This window comes from Hyperolius riggenbachi, chromosome 12 (genome assembly GCF_040937935.1).
Source record: "Hyperolius riggenbachi isolate aHypRig1 chromosome 12, aHypRig1.pri, whole genome shotgun sequence".
Taxonomy (NCBI): domain Eukaryota; kingdom Metazoa; phylum Chordata; class Amphibia; order Anura; family Hyperoliidae; genus Hyperolius; species Hyperolius riggenbachi.
In genome coordinates, this window is record NC_090657.1 from 183,425,206 (window position 1) to 183,450,500 (window position 25,295).

General features: G+C 45.3%; 1 protein-coding gene and 1 long non-coding RNA gene across 4 annotated transcripts in view; one reads left to right on the top strand and one right to left on the bottom strand.

Moving 5' to 3' along the window:
* The window catches only part of LOC137541967 (uncharacterized), a 50,086-nt gene extending 34,618 nt beyond the window's left edge, over positions 1 to 15,468 (bottom strand). Inside the window, exon 1 of the long non-coding RNA XR_011025315.1 lies at positions 15,354 to 15,468. This is a non-coding gene — a long non-coding RNA (uncharacterized lncRNA). The remainder of the gene's footprint in view (positions 1 to 15,353) is intronic.
* A 22-nt stretch (positions 15,469 to 15,490) lies between these two features.
* The window catches only part of LOC137541966 (ABC-type organic anion transporter ABCA8-like), a 246,224-nt gene continuing 236,419 nt past the window's right edge, over positions 15,491 to 25,295 (top strand). For all 3 annotated transcript variants that reach the window (XM_068263529.1, XM_068263531.1, XM_068263532.1), the window contains exon 1: positions 15,491 to 15,542. In XM_068263529.1, coding sequence (XP_068119630.1) covers positions 15,525 to 15,542 — 18 coding nt within the window. In that variant the 5' untranslated portion in view covers positions 15,491 to 15,524. The remainder of the gene's footprint in view (positions 15,543 to 25,295) is intronic.

A 25,295-nucleotide genomic window follows, 5' to 3' on the forward strand; every position in this document is an offset into this window, starting at 1 on the left:
AGCATTCTTATGAGAATGAAATAACTGTAAGAGCTATAGGCGAAAAGGCAGGGGCACAAACAACACTCCCTCAGGCTTTCCTTCAGGAACATCCTGCTGATATGGGGCCAGTGTGGCAGCCCAATCCTTCCAGGTTTCTGTGGCTGCCAAAACCACCTTTCGAGGCAGAATAGTCTCGGGTGCTGAGGGCTGTGCCGTCTCGGGCTCGAAAACACCTGGACAAGGCATCAGCCTTAACGTTTTTACCACCAGGAGTGTACGTAATTACAAAACTGAATCTGGAAAAGAACAGTGACCACCGGGCCTGTCGGGTACTGAGTCTTTTAGCGTTTTCTATGTACTCTAAATTTGTATGGTCCGTGTAAACTTTGATAATGTGTTCTGCTCCCTCTAGCCAATGTCGCCATTCCTCAAAGGCTAACTTGATGGCCAGGAGTTCTCGGTTACCTATATCGTAGTTTCTCTCTGCTGGGGAAAACCTACAAGAGAAGTAGGCACATGGGTGTAGCTTACCCTGCAAACCAGAACGCTGAGACAGCACAGCCCCCATCCCCACCTCTGAGGCATCAACCTCCAGTATGAAAGGGAAGGTGACATCAATGTGTCTCAAAATAGGTGCAGAACAAAACAGTTTCTTCAGAGTGTCAAAGGCCATAAGAGCCTCCTCGGACCAGTGGTAAGTATCAGCCCCTTTCTTGGTAAGACTGGTGAGGGGCGCGACCACTGTAGAGTACCCCTTTATAAATCTCCTGTAGTGATTTGCAAAACCCAGGAATCTCTGGATGGCCTTCAAACCCAGAGGCTGCGGCCAGTCCAGCACCGCAGAGACCTTCCCAGGATCCATAGATAGGCCCGAGGTGGATATTACATACCCCAAGAAAGCAACAGAGGTCACCTCAAAAATACACTTTTCCAGTTTGGCATACAATTGATTTTGTCTTAGTCTTTCCAGCACGAACTTGACATGTCTCCGATGCTCTGAAAGAGTAGCTGAAAAGATCAGTATATCATCGAGATATACCAAGGCAAATTTACCCAAAATCGGTCTAAAGACCTCGTTAATCAGCTCTTGGAAGACGGCCGGAGCGTTGCACAACCCGAAGGGCATCACCAGATACTCGTACTGCCCATCGGGTGTATTAAAGGCCGTCTTCCACTCATCACCGTCCCTGATACGCACAAGGTTGTATGCACCCCTCAAGTCCAATTTCGAGAACATTTTAGCATTGGTGATCTGGGAAAATCGTCAATCAGAGGCAGGGGGTAACGATTTTTTACTGTGATCTTGTTTAGGCCCCGATAGTCAATGCAGGGACGTAGGCCCCCATCTTTTTTCTTGACAAAACAGAACCCGGCCCCCGCAGGTGACCGAGAGGGGCGGATAAAACCCTTAGCTAAATTTTCTTTGATGTATTCTTGCATTGCCAATTTCTCTGGCCCGGACAAGTTATATAGATGACCCCTAGGGGGGCATACAACCAGATCTCAAGTCAATCGGACAATCAAAGGGACGGTGAGGAGGCAGTCTATCTGCTGCCTTAGGACAAAATACATCAGCAAATTCTTTATACTGCTCTGGCAATCCTTCCACCTGAATTCTGGTGTTACCCATGGTTACCTTCGCCAAACAATGATGATGGCAGCGGGTAGACCAGCTCGTTAGCTGACCAGAGGCCCAATCAATCTGAGGGGCGTGAAGTCGTAACCATGGCAGGCCAAGGATAACCGTGGAAGTTGCCATCCGTAACACAAAAAACTGCAGACTCTCTCTATGTAAAACCCCTATGGTGACCCCCCAACTCTGGAGTCTGAGACAGAGGTTATTTACTCTGCAGAGGAGAGTCATCCACCGCAGTAACCAACACTTTATGATCTAATGGGAGAATAGGAATTCCCAATTTTCTGGCAAATTCGTAGTCAATAAAATTGGCCGCAGAGCCAGAGTCAAGAAAGGCCTCAGTAGAAACTGTCTGACCTTCCCATGAAATGATACATAGGAGGAGCAACCGATCATCATGAAGAGGTAAATTCTGCACGCCTAGGGTATTACCTCTGACTACTCCTAGGCGGCAGTGTTTCCCGACTTCTTGGGACAGTTCTGCCCTTTATGACCCTCCTCTGCACAGTACAAACAGAGCTGCTCGGCTTTCCTGCGACTCTGCTCAACCCGAGACAATTTCGACCTACCAATCTGCATGGGTTCAGGAGGAGGTGACGTAGGTGGAGACGAGGCATAGGAAACATATCTCACACTATTCCTGCCCCGACTCTGCCTCTGATATCGTAAGCGGCGATCCACTCTGACTGCTAGTGTAATGGCCTCATCAATGGACTTTGGTTCAGGAAATCCTAACATTAGACTAGATACTGCATCTGATAATCCTGACAAGAAGCAGTCTAACAGTGCGAAGGAGTCCCATCTAGCCGACACCGCCCACTTCCTGAACTCAGCTGCATAAATCTCTACCGAATCCTTGCCTTGCCGCAAAGTCTTGAGCTTCCGCTCAGCGGTCGAAGCAATGTCCGGATCATCGTAAATTGTAGCCATAGCTTTAAAAAATTCCTCCACCGAGGTCAGGGCCTTATCCCCTGGTTGCAGACCATATGCCCAGGTCTGAGAATCCCCTGTCAACAGAGTCTTAATAAAGATAATTCTCTGTGCGACAGTACCTGATGAATTAGGTCTTAACTCAAAGTATGATCACACTCGATCTTTAAAATTTCGAAAGTCAGATCTGTGACCAGAAAACTTCTCGGGCACCAGCATGCGTAAATCGGTAACAAGAGGGGACCGCACTGCATTAACAGTCGTCTGAAGGGCTTGTATAGACCCAGACAAAGCATTGATCTGGGTCTGATGATTATCCAGCACGCTGATGCAATTCTCCACCGAGGTGGTGAGTGCAAGCAGACGACTGTCAAGTGCATCCATATTGTTTTGGTCTGCCGTTCTGTAACGATGGGTGTCAACACGCAGAGAGAATCTTATAAAAATATTGCACATTTATACGTCACTTACAACTGCAGTCTGCATACACACCACAGTATACTGGTTCCTCAAAAGCACTAATTTATCTAAAAATCCGTGTGCACACATAGGGCTCAAAAATAATAATGGAGGTTTGTAATGGTATATAAAAATTGCTAATAGAGATTCTCCATAGATTTGCACAAGTTGTCAACGATATTCTTAATATTCTTGTTAATAGACCACGGAGTCCAGTATTCACAATGGACAACCCGTTTGCTGATGTTGCTATGCGTGCAAAAGAAAAGCTCACCCTCCTATGGATCGTAGTAGGCGAGTCCTATAAGTCCGCACTCAGACCTGTATTGTAGTTCCGTTGTTGGCTCCAGCATGCGCTCCCACCGTGCGTTCGCAACCAAAACGCACAACGCCGGTCTCTACCGGGTAGCCGCTGGCGTAGTCCGATAGTACACTTCCGGTCAGATGGTGGATGAGCGCGACGTCACTTCCGTCCGCGTTCCAGCCAACAATTCAATCCACTTCCTTGCGTTCCACTGATATGCGTCTGCCGCTGTTTGATGCTTATGCGGCGATTTGGATGCTTGAAGGCGGAAATGTTCTTGTATCCAGAGGGATAAATGGGGCGCCCCACACCTCAAAGATCAAAAAATCAGATTGACATGTTTCAACAGAATATATGTCTGTCTTCCTCAGAATCACTGAATTGTCACTGGCCGGAAGTCTTATATAGTCCATTAACTCATACTCCTCCCATCCATCACAGGGTAGATTCCTTAAAGTGATACTATCCCAATACCATTCTAGATATTTATTATAGCAATTCCATCACCCTCCACGATTCACATTCACTCTTTGTTGCCAATAGGGTGGAATAGCTTAGAAAAACATAATAAAAAGTATAAAACAAAATATAAAAATACAAAAATATATAGAATTATAATTTAATGCTACAGAAATATACACATAATGGCAATCTGTCTTATCCTGTGCACATAGCACCTACCAGAACACTATAGGAACCAGTATACCATAGAGGAACCAGGATACTCCTACACACACAACCTTCATAATATTATATAAATATAGAATATAAAATATAATACATAAAACACAGGGAACTTCTACTACATAGTCTCTACCCCTCCCAGAAAAGTTGATTAATTATAGAACCCAAATAGTTCCATGTCTTCATTAAGACCCTTTGGGGACAGAGTATCTAGATCAAAAATCCATTTACTCTCCCTTCTCGACATCTTAGCTATATAATTACCTCCTCTTTTATCCCTCTGTACTATCTCTATCCCATAATAGACTACATCCCAGATCCTAAAATTGTGAAAGAGTTTGAAATGTTTAGATAATGGATGTTCTTCCCATCCCTTACTAATATTGTTGAGATGTTCCCCAATACGGCTATTAAGGGTTCTCTTTGTACGGCCCACATATTTCTTCCCACATGGGCATATCAAACAGTAGATCACACCCTTCGTATCGCAGGTAATAAGATCCCTAATTTTATAACTCTCACCTCCCCCTTGTACTGTCACAACTTTAGCATACCCCCTAGTCTTTCTACAATTCTGACACCTCCCACATCTAACAAAACCCCCCTCCACTCTTCCCATAGATTTTCTCTCTATTTCACCAGCAGCCATTGCGACTTTGAGGCCTATATTGTCACATTTTCTGTAAATAATAGATGGATAGATCGGAAGTAGCTGGTTAAGGAACTTGTCCTCCCTAAGTATGGGCCAGTGTCTATTAATAATATTATTGATCTGCTTACTCTGCGCTCCATACTTCAGATTTAATTTTAGGGAGTGATTAACTTCCTCACCAGCCTTCCTTCTGTTCTTTTTCACTAATAACTCATCTCGCTCTAATAGATCAACTTCTCTTCTAGCTGCCTCTATGTTTTCCTCATTGTAACCTTTATCCTTGAATTTAGAAGTCAAGGTTACTACCTCTTTTTGATATTCATTATCTTCCGTACAGTTTCTTTTCAATCTAATAAATTGCCCCTTGTGGATGTTGTTAAGCCAAGAGGGCAAATGGCAGCTGGTAGCGAGGATGTACCCATTTACATCTGTTGGTTTCACGTAGGTACATGTTTTGATTAAGCCATCTTCTATATAGATGCTCAGATCTAAAAAGTTAATAATCTCCTGGCTTACTGTAGATGTAAATTGTAGGTTCACATTATTGTTGTTCAAACTATTCATAAATGTCACCAGGGAGCGTTCAGTTCCCCTCCAGACGAGCAGGATGAATCTTTTCCAGAGGACGAGGTCCGCGCCAGGCCCCTCACGCCCGTAGACATGGGAGCGTTCCCAATGGGCCATGAAGAGGTTGGCATATCCCGGCGCGAACCTCGTCCCCATCGCCGTCCCGCTCGTCTGCAGAAAAAACTCCCCCTCATACTGAAAGTGATTGTGGGTCAGAATAAACCTAATGGCGTCAAGGATAAAGGTGGATTGTTCTTCCTTCATAGTGACATCCTCCCTCAAAAACTGTTCCACTGCTTTTAGCCCATCCTCATGCCGTATACTAGTATACAAGGAGCTCACATCTAATGTTCCTAGAAACCAACCATCCTCCCACTGTATTCCTTTCAGGATGTTCAATACATGTCTAGAGTCCTCCAAAAAGGCCGGTGTTGTCCTCACATATTTTTGGAGGAATGTGTCCACATACCTCGATAAATTCGAGGTAAGGGACCCAATACCCGATATTATTGGCCTTCCCGGAGGACTCACCATGCTCTTATGAACCTTAGGTAGGTGGTAGAAAATTGCGGTTCTCGGATATGCAACCTCCAAATATTCTTTTTCTTTTTTACTTCGGATGCCTTCCTGATATGCTCTTTTCACTAATTCGTCCAACTCTTTCCCATACAATACTCCTGGATTGCCTCTGTTTTTCTAAGCTATTCCACCCTATTGGCAACAAAGAGTGAATGTGAATCGTGGAGGGTGATGGAATTGCTATAATAGATATCTAGAATGGTATTGGGATAGTATCACTTTAAGGAATCTACCCTGTGATGGATGGGAGGAGTATGAGTTAATGGACTATATAAGACTTCCGGCCAGTGACAATTCAGTGATTCTGAGGAAGACAGACGTATATTCTGTTGAAACATGTCAATCTGATTTTTTGATCTTTGAGGTGTGGGGCGCCCCATTTATCCCTCTGGATACAAGAACATTTCCGCCTTCAAGCATCCAAATCGCCGCATAAGCATCAAACAGCGGCAGACGCATATCAGTGGAACGCAAGGAAGTGGATTGAATTGTTGGCTGGAACGCGGACGGAAGTGACGTCGCGCTCATCCACCATCTGACCTGAAGTGTACTATCGGACTACGCCAGCGGCTACCCGGTGGAGACCGGCGTTGTGCGGTTTGGTTGCAAACGCACGGTGGGAGTGCATGCTGGAGCCAACAACGGAACTACAATACAGGTCTGAGTGCGGACTTATAGGACTCGCCTACTACGATCCATAGGAGGGTGAGCTTTTCATTTGCACGCATAGCAACATCAGCAAACGGGTTGTCCATTGTGAATACTGGACTCCGTGGTCTATTAACAAGAATATTAAGAATATCGTTGACAACTTGTGCAAATCTATGGAGAATCTCTATTAGCAATTTTTATATACCATTACAAACCTCCATTATTATTTTTGAGCCCTATGTGTGCACACGGATTTTTAGATAAATTAGTGCTTTTGAGGAACCAGTATACTGTGGTGTGTATGCAGACTGCAGTTGTAAGTGACGTATAAATGTGCAATATTTTTATATGATCCTTCTCTTTTATGAAATAAATGACATATTGATTACATACCCAGCGCTCCTATTTCATTATATATAATTGACTAGTTTTAGGTGGGAATCAGGGGGATATCCCACCAGATAAGGAAGCAGCGGGTGGAAGTTACTTATTTATTGTGACTGGGTTAATGTGAAGTGTGTCATTAGAACCCCCCATTTTAAAAAGTATTTATTGCACGAGCAGCGCCCCTTGTTGTGTTTATCACGCAGAGAGAATCTGATTACTGGTGATCTGCAGAATCACCCATAATGCAGATATACACCAGATTATGGATGATCTGCAGTATCACCAATAATTCGGGTATGTCTAACCTCTGGACACCAGTATAATGTGAGTGTTTGGTGTAACAGTACAACTCTGAGCATAGACCACCAGAGACCCCGGTGGCCTGAGTGACTTGAGGAATACTCCCCTGACTGTGGGGAATATTCCTGTAGCCTGAGGACTCCCTAGGAGAGGGACCCAGGCTGGATTTGCAGGAAGCCCTGCTGCTAATATGAACAGACTTGCCCTAACTAGGTGTGAGGGCCTATTCTCTATGCCCTGGAACCGGGCTAAGGCAAATACACATACAATACAATCCTAGCTCTGGGTGTGAGGTCCGTGATCACAACACCCTGGAACTAGCCTACAGAATACCCTAGTCTTGGGTGTGAGGTCCGTGATCACAACACCCCGGAACTAGTCTAGAGCATAACATAGAACTGACACAGTATCCTAGTCTTGGGTGTGAGGTCCGTAGTCACAACACCCCGGAACTAGTCTAGAGCATAACATAGAATTTACACAGTATCCTAGTCTTGGGTGTGAGGTCCGTAGTCACAACACCCTGGAACTAGTCTAGAGCATAACATAGAACTGACACAGTATCCTAGTCTTGGGTGTGAGGTCCGTAGTCACAACACCCTGGAACTGGTCTAGAGCATAACATAGAACTGACACAGTATCCTAGTCTTGGGTGTGAGGTCCGTAGTCACAACACCCTGGAACTGGTCTAGAGCATAACATGGAACTGACACAGTATCCTAGTCTTGGGTGTGAGGTCCGTAGTCACAACACCCTGGAACTGGTCTAGAGCATAACATAGAACTGACACAGTATCCTAGTCTTGGGTGTGGGGTCCGTAGTCACAACAACCTGGAACTGGTCTAGAGCATAACATAGAACTGACACAGTATCCTAGTCTTGGGTGTGAGGTCCGTAGTCACAACACCCTGGAACTGGTCTAGAGCATAACAGTAAAGCCACAAGAGTAATCTAGCTCAGTGTGAATCCTCAGGTCCACCTGGCTCTTAACACACTGTAGGATCTGACTGTGGTCTGTGTGCTAACACATAGGCATTCGCAACGGCAGACAACGTGAGACTGAAGGACAAGCAGCTATATAGTGCAGCGCAGATCAGCGCCACCCAGTCCCCTTCAGCCAACCGCCGTTCGTTCTGGGATCAGCTGACCAGTAGAGTCAGCTGACCCCTTTCTGCTTCCCATAAAGCTTCTGCCTCTCAGCGTGCGTGCGCATATTCCTCAGCCTATGTGCACAGGAAGGCTGAACCACATCAGACACATGTCGCCGCGCAGAAACCGCCGGGCTGAAGGCGGAACTAGCCGCCGCGCCGTCAGAGCACGTGGCGGCTTTTCCGCAATCCTTCACAAAGGGCTTCTCTTTCATCAGTGCTGAGATTGTCTGTGGGCTGCTAATGTGTCCCTTTTATACAGCCTAGAAAATACTGGGATTTTGGCAAGATAAAACAATTCTGAGAACTGGGCAAATGTTTTCCTTGCTTGAAGTGATTAGGTGTTTATAGACATTGGGAAGTTTTATCACATACATTGTTTTGGTCTCTGAGATTTTCATTTATGTGGTTATTAATTTTGTGGATATCAATTAATAATAATAATAATAATAATAATTTTTAAAAAAATTATGATTTTTATTCTACAAAGTGCCTGGTATAGCATTGCAACCAGCAGGTGGCAGGGCTGGACCAGTGATGTAAGTCCTGGAATAGTCAGTGCACCAAGCAAGATGTACAGAAGCCGGGAAAAAGGGCGCATATGGCTAATGTACAAAAAGAGTGCACCATAGGCTGCAAGGCAAAATATTGGCTATTGGCCGCCAGAGAAGACATTAGGGGGCCCGACAAATAGCATTTACAGGGATTTTGATAACAAAACTTTTCGTTTACAGAATAAGGTTTATGACAAATATCGTTTACAAATTCGTTTTGACTTTCAGTTTAACTTATTTTATCGTTTTTAAATTTTGCTTTCAGAAGTGTAATAAGTACATTTTCATTTTCATGCGTATAATGCTTAACCCATTCGCGTTCCGTCATTTTCACTTGAGCAATGTTCACCTCCCATTCATTAGCCTATAACTTTATCACTACTTATCACAATGAACTGAACTATATCTTGTTTTTTCCGCCACCAATTAGGCTTTCTTTGGGGGGTACATTTTGCTAAGAGCCACTTTACTGTAAATGCATTTTAACAGGAAGAATAAGAAAAAAACGGAAAAAAATCATTATTTCTCAGTTTTCAGCCATTATAGTTTTAAAATAATACATGCCTCCATAATTAAAACTCATGTATTGTATTTGCCCGTATGTCCCGTTTATTACACCGTTAAAATTATGTCCCTATCACAATGTATGGCGACAATATTTTAATTGAAAATAAAGGTGCATTTTTTCCGTTTGCATCTATCACTATTTACAAGTTTAAAATAAAAAAAATATAGAAATATTTTATCTTTACATTGATATTTAAAAAGTTTAGACCCTTAGGTAAATATTTACAGGTTTTTGTTTTTTTATTGTAATGTTTATTTTTTTTATATGTTAAACATTTTATTTGGGTAGTTTTGGGAGGGTGGGATGTAAACAATAGTTTTATAATGTAAATGTGTGTTGAGTTTTATTTTTTTTACTTTTAGTTGTAGTTTTACTTTTTGAGTTTGTTTACATTACGTCACTCTAAGCGTAACATACGCTTAGAGAGACGCATGGGGGACGCTACAGCAAGAAAAAGCGAAGCTTCAGAGAGAAGTTGTCACTTTTTTAGCGAGGGAGTGGAATCAGTGATAGGGGACCATAGCCCGATTCACTGATTACCTGGCTAACAAACTGTTGGTCGGGAGCTTGCGTGCACGCGCGCGATCGGCCGCGGGAGCGCGCATGGTTCCTGGACGTAGTTTCTACGTCCAGGAGCTAAAATAGGTTAAAGTGAACCAGAGACGAAGCACCCTCATGTATTTTACCATATATATCAGTGGGAACATTAGAGAAAACACCTACCCTGCTCTTTGTTTCATTCTTCACTGCTCAGTCTGCTTGTTATCAGCCCTGATAACATCCCCAACTGAGCATTCAGTCTGGCTTTGCTCAGGATCTTAAGTTGCACACGCCCAGTTGAGACGCACTCGTTAAGTGCAGAGTTCCTTTTTAATCTTCCTACCATGGTCCTGGTGGCTCAGTTCCCACTTGAGTGGATGCAAAATGGACAGGGTAAATTTTGCATCTGCTCTGCCCGCCATCCGAATCGATTGCCTCCCACCTGTTCTGAAGCCGATTGCTGCCACTCGGTCCCTTGATATTCAGCCTGGAGGCCAGCAGAAGCATAGGGCACTTTATAGGCTGCATTTGGCCAATTCTACATTAGTGATGGGCCGAATATCAAATTTTGGGTTCTCGAACTTCGAATCTGAATCTCCACAAAAATTCACGAATCTGACGACTCTCCGAATCGCCATAGACTTCAATGGCAGGCAAATGGCCGCCAACTTTAGCGGTTAATAGCAAATTCCCATTTGGTGCTAGAAACACCAAATTTTTCAAAAAAGTCCTTATAGTTTTTGAGAAAATCGATTTTAAAGTTTAATAGGAAAAATAATACATTTCAATGCGGTAAATGACAGATAATGTAGCAAACCTAACGGTAGTGTAAATTTACATATATCAAAAGAAAGAGCAAAGAATTTCATGACAGGGTATGAAGCGTCTCTTCCTATGACCTTACATCTCTTTGAGAGACGCTTCATGTCTTAGGATACAAGAAACTTCCTACCATATCTACAGGAGAGGGTGTGTCCCATACTGCTAGAGTGCAGGACCTTGCCTTGCATTCTGGGACAGGAGAGGGTGTGTCCCATACTGCTAGAGTGCAGGACCTTGCCTGGCAATCTAGCAGTATGGGACACACCCTCTCCTGTCTAAAGCCCCATCTACACGATACGATTCTTTGTACAATTCGATTACGATCCGATCGGGATTCGATTCAATTCAATTCGATTTGCCATTGTTTTGCAATATTGAATCGAATCTCGATCGGACATGTCGGATTTAATCGGATCATAAACAGAATCGTAATCGAATCATACAAAGAATCGTATGGTGTAGATGGGGCTTTAGATTGCCAGGCAAGTCTTGCTGAGCATTCTGGGACAAGAGAGGGAGTGTGCCATACTGCTAGCGTCCTGGGCCTTGCTCAGAATTCCAGGACAGGAGTAGAGATGTCGTGAACCATAGAATTTTGTTGTGAAAAATAGAAAGCTCCATAGACTTATATGGCAGACGAGCGGCAAAAAGACCTTTATAGTTTTTGAGAAAATCGATTTTAAAATTTCATAGGAAAAGAATACATATCAATGCAGTAAATGACAGATAATATGGCAAACCTAACGGTAGTGTAAATTTACATATATCAAAAGAAAGAGCAATGCATTTCATGACGGGGTACACAGTGTGTCCTGACCTTCTGGAAACCCCTCCAAAGTGGCAACGCTTCGGCCAGGGATCGCTATACAGCCACAATATGGCTGCATAAAGATCCCTGGCAACGTATTTTTGAAACTTTTTTTTTATGTTCAGAGTGTGGGAAATAAAATAAAAAAGAACAAAAATAAACGTGAGGTCCCCCTGCCGAGCCTCTTTAACCCCTTGTCCCCCATAGAGGCTAGGATAGTCAGAATGCGGAGCCCTGGCCGAGTGGGGCTTTGCACCCTGAGCTATACCAGCCCACATGGTCCATGGTATGGGGGGCTCGAGGGGGGGCAGCCAAGCCTTCCCCTCCCCCCGGAGCCCTTGTCCAATCCATGGACAAGGTGCTTTTCCCACACCTCCGGTGGCCCAGGAGGAGGTGAGGGAGACGACTTCTGGGGAGGGGGGGCTGGGGGGGGTGGTTCTCCTCCCCGCACACTGCACCTATTGCCCCCACCTACACTGGCACCCTGGAGCACCCTGATAGGTGCTATGGGTGCTCCAGGGCGCCAGTGTAGGTTGGAGCAATAGGTGCAGTGTGCGGGGAGGAGAGCAGAAAGCTGTGGAGGGAGTTGGAGGGAGATGCAGCTCTGCTATACTTAGTATAGCAGAGCTCAAAGCATCTTTGAGTTTGACTCCAAGGCTCTCCATTGGTCTATTAATAGACCAATGGGGAGCCTTGGAGCCAAATTCAAAGATGCTTTGAGCTCTGCCATAGTTAGTATAGCACAGCTGTATGCGGTGAGCGGTGGGGTGTGGCATCGGGTGCGCGTCTTTGGTCTTCAGCTTCATTCAAGGGCGCAAGATGAGAGGATATTGGTGTGGGACTTTTTTGAGGATATTGGCGTGGGAACAATTTTTTAAAAGTATTGGTAAGTATTTCTGGTTAATTTAGAATAAAGGACTTTTTTTGTTGTGCTTTCATTTAACTTAACCCTTTGTGGAAATGGGTAAGGGGAACTATGTACCCCTTAAAGGGGACTCCCAGATGCCACCTTGAACCCCCCAGGGAGTTGACGCCCCCTCCTCCTCCTCCTGGGGCACAAGAGGAGGGGAAGAGCTCCTTTTTCCTGGATTGGACAAGGGCTTTGGGGGGGGGGGAGGACAGCTTGGTCGCCCCTCCCCTTGGAGCCCCCCCATACCATGCACCAAGCGGGCTGGTATAGCTCAGGGTGAGAAGCCCCACTTGGCCAGGGCTCAGCATTCTGGCTATCCCAGCCTGCATGAGGACAAGGGGTTAAAGTGGCTCAGGAGGGGGACCCCACATTTTTTTTTTTTCCCACACTCTGAACATTAAAAAAAAGGTTTAAAAAATAGGTAGATTTGCCAGGGATCTTTATACAGCCCTATTGTGGCTGTATAGCGAACCCTGGCCAAAGCGTTGCGACTTCGGAGGGGTTTCAAGGGGGTCCATACGCACTGTGTGCGGACCTCCTGGAAACCTCGTAATGAAATTCATTGCTTTTTCTTTTGATACATGTAAATTTACACTACCGTTAGGTTTGCTACATTATCTGTAATTTACCGCATTTAAATGTATTATTTTTTCCTATAAAACTTTAAAATCGATTTCTCAAACGCGATAAGTTCTTTTTGAAAATTTTGTTTCCTCTTGAACCCACTGTCCCCTCCATATACCCTGAAAATGTGGTGTTTCCAGCACGTAAGGGGGACTTTGCTATTAACCGCTAAAGTCGGCGGCTGCTTGCCTTCCATTAAATTCTGTGGGAAAACTGCGAATACAATAAAAAAAAATGCGGGTTAGCCGCAAATTTCGAACACCCCTTGTTCGCTGCAAACTATTCACCGGCAGAACAGTTCGGCACATTTCCATAGCAAAAAGGAAGGATTTTCATTGGTCCACCAAGAACCAATGAGAATTCTCTCTGTTACTGAGGATTCCCATTGGTCTTTTGCAGCCCAATGGGAATCCCCATGCATAATTTATTGCATTCTACTATGGCAGCCAATAAAGACCACCTCGGGCTAGAATCCGGTGCATGTCGGGACCCTCCATGATGACAGATCTTTAGTGATGCCCCCATTTTTGTTAGAGGTTTAACATGTCAAACCATGCTAACCTTAAAATGCAGTAAAATAAAACAACCACAAGATGTCACTGTGTGTAAAATGCAATGGTGATCTGATTGAGATCGTTAGTTCCTGTATTCACTCTGTATTCTCTCCGTTCTACCACAGGACATGGGGCCATGGAGTTAATTCATCAAATTGCGATACAGTAATCTCAAGCCAAAGCTCAGGTTCAAAATAAGACATTACTCTGAAGAGAGGGAAGCCTCAGGATCCTACTGAGGCTTCACTCGGAGGTTTGAAGCCCCCGTTGACGAGCATCGTGGTCACGCAGTAGCCATGGGAGCCTGTCCGCGTATGCACAGTAGCACGGAAAACGCGACTCCAGCTTACTGTGCATTCACGGGTGGGTTTGTGTGGCTACCATGTCAGAAGAGGACCTGCGCAGACTTAATATGATTAGCGAATGCCTTGTCGCTAATCTTTGGGGGCCACACTCAGCGACGAGGGACAAAGCAGCGAGGGAAGCCTCAATAGGATCCTGAGGCTTTCCTCTTTTAGGTAAGTATCTAATTTTGTACCAGAGCCTCACTTCGGGTACACTTTCGTAGTATCGCGCATACACAGCGCATAGTAATATTACAACAGACGCGGTAATATTCCCATATCGTGCACGTGTAACTACCGCGCGATAAGCTCATAGTGCAAGCGCGGTACTCCAGTAGTGTGGCCGATAATAGGGTATTGTGTACTTTCCTATAGTAGCCGCCACCCTACTTCAGTACCGCAGTCGTGTTACGCACGTACGCTACGGGAATATTACTGCGTGCGGTGTATGCATGGTAATATTAAAACAATTTGATGATCCAAACCTCATGCCCCCAACCCGGGGCAGTCCAGGAAAAATCGGGACGGTTGGGAGGCATGCTATCCCAGTGCTTTTTATTACCGTGCTACTAATTTACGGAACGCCTTTTTAGCACACACCCCCAGTTTTAATGCTGTTTAAAGTGTAACTGTCGGGCATAAAATCAAAAATAAATTCTTTATTTTTATCTAGTAAACAAGTAATAAGGTTGCTAACCAGTCAATCCAAAAGTTAAAAATCACTATTACTTTTCTTGTTGATAAATGATCATGCCCCTGTTTACCTGACTCTTATTTGGTACATTGCTGCACAAAAAAAAGTTGCAGGGCATTCTGGGTTGTCTTTTTTTTTGCTTCTTTACTATCCCGTCAGACTTAACTAATGCAGCCTGATTGTTTGAAGCCTCTTTCCCTCCTGTTTTCCCCTCCCACACCTCTGTTCCTCTCTGATTGGCCAATATTTCTCATGCTGAGACAATGCACTTTCTATTGCAGAGCTGGGTGGGAGTGCCTGAAGACTTGGAGGAAGGTGGGCAATGCATACACAGAGGAGAGTAAGGGAGGAAATGACATTAGGATTGACTTCAAGATAGACACAGTTAAAATGGAGAATCCTAAGAAGAATTTTATCTTTTTTACTATAGAAAATCACTAAAATCAAAATGTGGACAGTGTGCAATACATGTGTTATGTAAGTAGAGCAAGTATTTATCTACTTATATATGTGGGTTTTTTTCTGAGATAGTATAGCTGACAGCTCCTCTTGAATATTCTGCTCCTTAATTATAGCACTGACATTTTCAGTGCTTCTCATTTATGTGCAGTCACATTCATTTGCAGAAATTATATGGGCAAGTTGTTTATGAATACCTGCATGATTTCCATATCTCCTCTTCATCCGCTGTACGTTAATCCTTAGTTCCGCATATTCATTTCTCACCAGGGCATGATGGTCATGTGAGATCGCAGTTACATCACCGCTGTGTCGGGGGGAACGAGTAGAGAGGCTGGAACCTAGAACTTGCAATGGGCAGACAATGAATGAAGAGGACCAAGAAGGTACTTTTGAAACTTTCTCACCCCAACATCATTGTTGGGAAAATGGTCAGGGTGCTGCAGGGGTTGATCACAGTTTGCAGCAATGCAGACACTGAAGACATGAAATGCTGTGCAAGAGTTTATTGCAAAAATAATAGCCAACTATACATACAAAATATCAGAGTATAATGCAAATTAACCACTTAATGAAAAGCTGACTTATAAAAACATCCTGCTAGAGCCTTTTCAATGGCTCCAGGACGTTTTTATCAGACAGTGCTGCTGCCACTGTGCGTGTGCACGTGGGCGCCCCCGTGCGTGCATGTGCATGCTCCTGCACATGCATTCCCGTGCACGTGAAAATTGTGAAAAAAAAAAAAAAACATTAAAAAAAATACATGTTTCTTTCCAAATACTATATTGTCACCATACTTTGTACTAGGGACATAATTAAAATCTTGTGATAACCAGAACAAATAGGCACATAAAATGTGTGGGTTTTATGTACAGTAGCAGTGTTTATATTAAAACTATAGGGGATGAAATTGGAGAAATAGTGTTTTTTTTTTTAATACAATACAATACAATAACATTTCTATAGTGCTTTTCTCCCATAGGACTCAAAGCGCTTAGGCTCTCTCAGATTCAGTAATTGGTAGTATGAAGTATTCACACAACAAAAGTTATATTCCTGCAAATGCCAAACTGAACAGGTGGGTTTTCAGTCTGGATTTAAACACGTCCAGGGATGGAGCTGTCCTGATCTGTTGAGGTAAGGAGTTCCAAAACGTAGGGGCAGCATGGCAGAAGGCTCTGGGACCAAAAGTTTCCAAGTGGACTCTGGGTATGACTAGATTATTAGAACCTGTGGATCTGAGAATGCGGGGATTGCTACGCAGCTGCAACATATCTTTCATGTATCCAGGGCCTAGATTATTCAGGGATTTAAATGTCAGTAGGCCGATCTTGAATAGGACCCTCCATTCTATAGGTAGCGCAGGACTGAGGTTATGTGGCAGTGACGGGGTTGGTTGGTTAGCAGTCTGGCAGCAGTATTCTGTATCAGCTGTAGAGTTGGGCCGAACCTCCGATTTTAGGTTCGCGAACCTGGTTCGCGAACTTCCGCGGAAGGTTCGGTTCGCGTTAAAGTTCGCGAACCGCAATAGACTTCAATGGGGATGCGAACTTTGAAAAAAAAAATAATTATGCTGGCCGCAAAAGTGATGGAAAAGATGTTTCAAGGGGTCTAACACCTGGAGGGGGGCATGGCGGAGTGGGATACATGCCAAAAGTCCCGGGGAAAAATCTGGATTTGACGCAAAGCAGCGTTTTAAGGGCAGAAATCACATTGAATGCTAAATGACAGGCCTAAAGTGCTTTCAAACATCTTGCATGTGTATACATCAATCAGGTAGTGTAATTAAGGTACTGCTTCACACTGACACACCAAACTCACCGTGTAACGCACCGCAAACAGCTGTTTGTGTAGTGACGGCCGTGCTGGACTGGTGCGCACCATGGCGAGAGTGCAGGTTTTGGTGGCTTTACAGCCCATATGGTCGCCTGGCTGATGTAGCTCAATGACAGAACAGTGACTGTCCAGCTGATCAAATTTGGTCTGACCACAATGAGGTATGCAGTGGCGGGTTCACTGAACAGGTATACAGTGGCGGGTCCACTGAACAGAACAGGTATGCAGTGGCGGGTTCACTAAACAGAACAGGTATACAGTGGCGGGTTCACAGAACAGGTATGCAGTGGCAGGTTCACTGAACACAACAGGTATGCAGTGGTGGGTTCACTGAACAGGTATACAGTGGCGGGTCCACTGAACAGAACAGGTATGCAGTGGCGGGTTCACTACATAGAACAGGTATACAGTGGCGGGTTCACTAAACAGAACAGGTATACAGTGGCGGGTTCACAGAACAGGTATGCAGTGGCAGGTTCACTGAACACAACAGGTATGCAGTGGCGGGTTCACTGAACAGGTATACAGTGGCGAGTCCACTGAACAGAACAGGTATGCAGTGGTGGGTTCACTGAACAGGTATACAGTGGCGGGTCCACTGAACAGAACAGGTATGCAGTGGCGGGTTCACTAAACAGAACAGGTATACAGTGGCGGGTTCACTAAACAGAACAGGTATACAGTGGCGGGTTCACAGAACAGGTATGCAGTGGCAGGTTCACTGAACACAACAGGTATGCAGTGGCGGGTTCACTGAACAGGTATACAGTGGCGGGTCCACTGAACAGAACAGGTATGCAGTGGCGGGTTCACTGAACAGGTATACAGTGGCGGGTCCACTGAACAGAACAGGTATGCAGTGGCGGGTTCACTGAACAGGTATGCAGTGGTGGGTTCACAGAACAGGTATGCAGTGGTGGGTTCACAGCACAGGTATGCAGTGGTGGGTTCAATGAACAGGTATACAGTGGCGGGTCCACTGAACAGAACAGGTATGCAGTGGCAGGTTCACTGAACAGGTATGCAGTGGTGGGTTCACAGCACAGGTATGCAGTGGTGGGTTCACAGAACAGGTATGCAGTGGTGGGTTCACAGCACAGGTATGCAGTGGTGGGTTTAATGAACAGGTATACAGTGGCGGGTCCACTGAACAGAACAGGTATGCAGTGGCAGGTTCACTGAACAGGTATGCAGTGGTGGGTTCACAGCACAGGTATGCAGTGGTGGGTTCACTGAACAGGTATGCAGTGGTGGGTTCACAGCACAGGTATGCAGTGGTGGGTTCAGAGCACAGGTATGCAGTGGTGGGTTCACAGCACAGGTATGCAGTGGTGGGTTCACAGCACAGGTATGCAGTGGTGGGTTCACAGAACAGGTATTCAGCCAGACAGGAACAAGTTAAGCCTAACTAATCTTTCCCTGAGAGACAGTCTGCAGCAGCTCGCCCTACTCTCACTAACGCAGGCAGCACACGAGTGACCGTAATGGCCGCCGCTGCCTGCCTTATATAAGGGGGGGTGGGGCTCCAGGGGCTAGTGTAGCCTAATTGGCTACACTGGGCCTGCTGACTGTGATGTAGAGGGTCAAAGTTGACCCTCCATGTGCATTATGGGGCAAACCGAACTTCCGCAAAGGTTCGCCTGCGGGACGCGAACGCGAACCACTGAAGTTCGCATGGAACCGGCAGGCGAACCGTTCGGCCCAACTCTAATCAGCTGTAGTCGGTACAAGACCTTTTTTGGAAGGCCAGTGTAGAGAGCATTGTAGTAGTCCAGTCGGGATGTGATGAAGGCATGGACTAAGGTTGGCAGATCTTCTGGGGGTAAGAGGTGCTTGATTTTTGCAATGTTCTTCAGGTGAAAATAGGATGATTTCACCACAGCAGAGATTTCAGTTCTGAAGTTTAAATCCCCATCAATTAGGACTCCCAGGCTACGCACATGATCAGAGCTGCGTAGAACCGTGCCTCCTATTCCCTTTAAAGTGCATAGATAATAAAGTAATTACTGAAAACAAATATTATCAACCCCAAAAAGCCCAATTAGTGGTGAAAACAAGATATAGATCATTTCATTTTGATTAGTAGTGATTAAGCTATTGGCAAATGAAAGGGATGAGCACTGAAAGGTGAAATTCGCTCTTGTCCGTTAGGGTAAAAACGCCTCTGGGGTGAAGTGGTTAAAGGGAATCTGAAGTGGAAATAAACATATGAGATAATAAGTTACATGTGTCGTACTACTAATGCTAAGTACACAGGTTAAAATATTCTGACAGATTTACTGTCAGATCGACTGTTTTCAACAGGTCCGATCTGATAGTTAATCTATCAGAAAATTGTATCGTGTGTACTTAGCATTAGGGTTAGAACATTAGTAGCAAAGAACAGAGTCACATAATTGTTTCCAGTACAGTAAGAGTTAAGAAACTTCAGTTGTTATCCATGCAAAAAGAGCTTCTCTGAGTTCCCCGACCCAACTTGGGTCAGAGACAGTCCTGTTTTTGAAAGTATTTATACATCAAAGAAACAGTGAGACAGCTTCAGATAAGGTTTTACAGGAGGGAAGTTCAAATGGTCATTAGCTCTGCCCTGTTTTACAGCTTAAAATACAGTTTGATTTCTAAACTGCAAATATGACAGAATGATGCAATATTATACAAAAGCTATATATAAAACATGAGACTCTTATTTGCTACTAATGTTGTATTCATTATCCGTACTACACATACAATTCATTACATCATAAGTTTTTTTCCCGCTTAACTGTCACTTTAAGTGCAACCACATGCATACACACTTTAAACAGAGGATTTGCAATACACCCAAACCGCTATCTATCTAACTAAATATATACAGAAAATATACACAGGATATATACAACCATTTGCAGTACAAGGGAGCAAGCAAGAAATCAAGGTCAGAACAGAATATAGGTTTTGCAACAGAGTAGCAGACACAGGAAATCAGGAACATGAGAGAACCAGGATTGTCCGGATACTCAGGCCTGTGAGCAGGAAGTTCTGGCACAGGTTACTTCTTGCAGGGCTCTCATATAAGTAGGAAACACCTGCTGCATGATCAAAATACAAAGTCAGCACAGAGCAACCTTTGCAGCGGCACAGCTGTCTCCAGACAGCATAGAGCTACCTACTGGTGGAACAGTGGCAGTCCAAGGTGCACAAAGTCCTAAAGTCAATGCTGCCACCAGCGGGCAGAACGTGGTTCCTAACGCAGGGAACCCCTGCAGAGTTCTCAAGGAACCCCAGTTTTCCACAGAACCATGGGCGTCCGCAGAAAATTTTACCGGGGGTGGGGAGGGTTTGGGCGGTGTGTGTGTGTGTGTGTGTGTGTGTGTGTGTGTGTGGGGAGGGGGGGGGGTGGTAGTTGTGCACCATGCTGAAAAATGAGCGTGGACATGGACCAGGATGTGGGTGTGGTCACAGGTGTAGCCAAATTTACATGAACTTAGCAATGGTGACATTAGACTAGTTAGACTAGACTATGGTAGGGATTACATTGTGAGTGCCTCCAACACAGGTGCCCCCCAGTTTAGGTAGTGACAGGGACCCCTCATGTCCAGCGACAGGGACCCCCCAGCTTAGGTGGGGACAGGTGCCCCCCAGTTTTAGGTAGTGACAGGGACCCCCCTAGTTTAGGTGGTGACAGGTGCCCTCCAGTTTTAGATAATGACAGGGACCCCCTTAGTTTAGGTGGTGACAGGTGCCCCCCAGTTTTAGGTAGTGACAGGGACCCCCCTAGTTTAGGTGGTGACAGGTGTCCTCCAGTTTTAGGTAGTGACAGGGACCCCCCTGAGTTTAGGTGGGGACAGGTGCCACTCAGTTTTTGGTAGTGACAGAGACCCCCCATATTTAGTGACAGGGACCCCCCAGTTTAGGTGGTGACAGGTGCCCCCCAGTTTAGGTAGTGACAGGTGCCCCCCATTTTTATCTAGTGACAGGGACCCCTCACCCTCATGTTTAGTGACAGGTGCCCCCAAGTTTTAGGTAGTGACAGGGACCCCCACTCACTGTGATCAGTGCCATCCGTCCGTCCCCGCTGCCTTTCATGCTAGCAGCCAGCATCAGACTTCCGATCAGCCGGTGACCAGTGAGAAGAGGGTGCACGGAACCCCCATGGAAACCGTGCTGCATATGTAGAAGTGACATATGACGTCACTTCCGCATATCAGTGCGTTGTCCGTCAGGTCCTAGTGCATGCTTCTCACTGGTCGCCGGCTGATCAGAGGTCTGATGGTAGGGGGGGGGGGGGGGGGAGTAGGTGCCCCATTTTGCCCCTGTGTGTGGATGCCCATGCACAGAACCTTGATTGAGAAAGCCTGGTGTAGGCTCAGTCCCAGTGAAACAAACTACCTAACCAATAAGAAGTCCTTGATCAACTCTTCTCTATGCTTCAGAGCAGGGACTGGATTTACCATAAGGCACTGTAGGCATGTGCGCATTGTTGTTGCCTGATAATGGAAAGGCGGCTCAATCCCCTCCCCGGGTGCCTCACTCCCTCCTTCCTTACCTATGCAGAGTCCTCAGCGAAGTGTAAATGGGAGGTTACTCACCCGGCTCTTTCCACTGACCAGATGTCCCTTTAGTCGGGAGTACCTCTAGCTACCCAATACTTGAGGGCACCTCTAGCTACTTAATACTGAGCATAGCTCTGGCTACCTAATACTAAGGGACACCTGTAGCTACCTTTGACGAGCAAGGGAAGTAAGGCAGAAGTGACACCTGGGCCAGCCAGTACACTTGCAGTTTGGTGGGGGTTTGTAGGGTCATGGAGGTTGAAGTCTAGGGTGCCAGGACATTTGTGCCTACAAGCTCCTGTCATGTAAATCTGAGCCTGCTTTATGGTGAAATACTGAGCGCCTCCTAATGACTGGAGCTCTCAAGTGATATACATAATGTTAGGCTGCGTTCACACTGCCAATAAAAACGGAATGGGTCTAAACGGATGCGAATAGATCCTATGCAAAGCGATAGGACCCGTTTTTATCAGTCCATTTGGAATGGATCTGTTTGGTCTCTTCTGGTGAGCGGAATGCAAGTTTGGTCGATCTGCTGAATAATGCTAGTCTATGAAAACGGACTACGCTGCTTGCCACGTACGTTTTACAAAAATACTCACCTGCTATTCGGGTCCTCCGCCGCTGTTTCCGCCATCCATTCCGGTCACTACATGTAAGAGGAATTAGTTTGTAATACACAAATGGGGATTATCCCTCCCTACGGAGGATTCCCATTGGCTCACTGAGTAGTGTAACAATGAAAATCGTCTCTGGAGCTCAGGAAAGATTTCCCACTGGTTTTTTGCATGGGACTCTGGGATCCGTATACAGGTGTTTCTAGCGTGGAGGGACCCGAATGGCAGGTGAGTATTTTGCTAATGGGGCGACAGGCAAAATGATATCCAGTGTAACAAACTGATCCGATGAAAGCGGACCTGAACTCAGAACTTCCTTTCTGCTCTAAAAGATAAGCAACAGCACAATAACCTTTACAGAAAAACATGTCTTTGTTTGAGCTGATACAAATCCTGTAATAAATATGCAGTGTGTCTACTTCCTGCTTTATTGGAAGCAGACATAGGGTTAAAGTGGACCGGAACTTTTGCAAAGTTTAGCCTGTCTAATTCCCCCTCATTTGTGTATAATCACAAGTTGTAATTTGATCTCTACCTTGTGTCACCTGACTGCCATGGCAGATAAGGCAAATAAGCTCATTTGAATTCACAGGATGGTAAAAATGCTTCCATGAATCAGGAAGTAGACACACTGCAGATTTATTTCAAGATTTGTATCAGCTGTGACAAAGAAATATTTTTCTTTAAGGCCTCCTTCCCATTGTGTTATGTTTGCATTAGCGTTTTATTTTTGACGCAATTTTTATTTCCTATTCCCATCACTTGGGTGGGCGTTGCACTTTTGCGCATTTCCCAAGCGTTTTTCATAATTCACTCCCTGACGCAAGTCAGGAAGTGAACTCTTTGACCCGGAAAAGAATAAATGCAATGTATTTATTCTTAAAAACGCAAACGCAATCGCTGCACAAAGCAATTTTGTGAGCGTTTTGCGTTTTTCTTATATCTTGTATTGAGGCGAAATCGCCTGAAAAATGGTACATGCAGCGCTTTGCAGAGCGGATCGGAAACGAACCGCTCAGATGTGAACTCTCTCAGAAAATCATGGCACAGGCTTTTAGCCAGTGCTTAAAAAATAAATAAAATCATAAAAACCTCCAGTGTGAACGAGCCCGCAAGGTTATTATGCTGTTGCGTATCTTTTAGAGCAGAGAGGAAGTTCTGAGTTCAGGTCCGCTTTAACATCCTTTGTTTACAAATTAGCTGCTTTGCCGAGGCAGCCGGCTGACACAGCTTAAAGAACAAATTACAACTTGTGCTTAGTCACAGATGAGGGGTAATTAGACAGGCTTAACTCTCTAAATACATACAGGGTGCATTTCTCTGCGTTTTCTTTATGTCCCCTACAAGAGTTCAGGTCAGTTTTTGTTTTTTTTATCTGGTATAGTGTGAATACAGCCTAAGCATCTCATTTTAATCTGCCAGTGTTTTTTGGTATGTGGAAAATACCTCATAAACATAAAAAAACCCCTAGCAGATACTATCCAGATTAGTAGTTCAACCCAGTACTACAGTGCTGCAAGGCAAGGAAGCCAGCCCCCACGCCACCCAAACAGAAAGGGCATTCCCCTAAACCCCTGCAGTGAACAACAAACCTGAGTGGGCAGATTTTTATCAAGAAAAATTCCCCTGTAAGCAAACCACAGCTTCCTTTAAAAACAACCTAAAACTGCTTTCAAAGCATTGCACAATTTGTAGAACTGGCCTGGTAATGTTGAGGATAAAGCCAGTTGTTGCAGCTGTGTGATAATTACATGCAGCCACAGCTGGGATAGAATCGCAGGACGGCGTCTCTCTAGAGTATTGAGGCAGTTCCTGAAAAATAACAGCTCAAACAGCTGAGTGTCGGTGTGCGATTACAGACATCACTGCACTGCCCAAATATACTGCAAGCAGGGAAATCTTCTATAAAGAGAACTCGAGGTGGGTTCTAAGAATGCTATCAGCAGCACACAGAGGCTGGGTCTGCATATACTGCCCAGCCTCTGTTGCTATACAGTGCCCCCCCCCCCCCCCGGCCCCCTCTGCGCTCTGCTTGCCCCCCATAAATCAATCGTTGTGCTAGCGACACGTAGCGTGTCGCAGCCAGCTGTTTACCTTTGGTAGTGTCACTCTCGACGCTCCCCCGCTTCCTCTATATTTGCGCTCCCCGTCTGCGTCCCTTCCCTCCTAACAGTGGATAGGGAAGGGATGCGGGCGGGGAGTGGCGACCTAAAGGAGGCGGGGGAGTGGCGAGAGTGACACTACCAAAGGTAAACAGCTGGCTGTGACACGCTGCGTGTCGCTAGCACAGCGATTGATTTATGGGGGCAAGCAGAATGCAGAGGGGGCGAGGGGGGGGGGGAGGGCACTGTATAGCAACAGAGGCTGGGCAGTATATGTAGACCCAGCCTCTGTGTGCTGGTAGCATTCTTAGAACCCACCTCGGGTTCTCTTTAAAGAAATTGATTGAACTATTTCCAGACTTTTACTCAGAGGCTGAGAGAAAACTCTACATTGTACTAGGAGAAGAGAAATCCACAGTGACAATCGCTGCACACTACTTCACACAATGCCCACAGACCGAGAGGAGGAATCCACAGTGACAATCGCTGCACAGTATGTCACAGCATGCTACAGACTGAGAGGAGGAAATGCGCAGTGGCAATCGCTGCACACTATGTCACAGCATGCCACAGACTGAGAGAAGGAATGCACAGTGACAATCGCTGCACACTATGTCACAGCATGCCACAGACTGCGAGAAGGAATGCACAGTGACAATCGCTGCACAGTATGTCACAGCATGCTACAGACTGAGAGGAGGAATGCACAGTGACAATCACTGCACACTATGTCATAGCATGCCACAGACTGAGAGGAGCATAAATTAACTGTAATCCCCAAAATGTCTATGAACTGCTAACCCCCTCACTGTACCCCCATCCCATCCCATCCCATCCCATGACCCCCATTCTCCTGCTTTGGCAATGCCTGTATTGAAGCTTGGTCATGCCAATAAAGCTATCTTTGATTTGATTTGACATCAGAGCTTACAAGTTAGTGAGATTTTCTGTGAACTTCTGATCGTCCGGAGAGAATCTCGTAAAGTAGTTTAGCAAAACTGTTTTGTCGCAAATGTTCATATAGGTTATTCTTTTCTGATGTGATTGCTTCA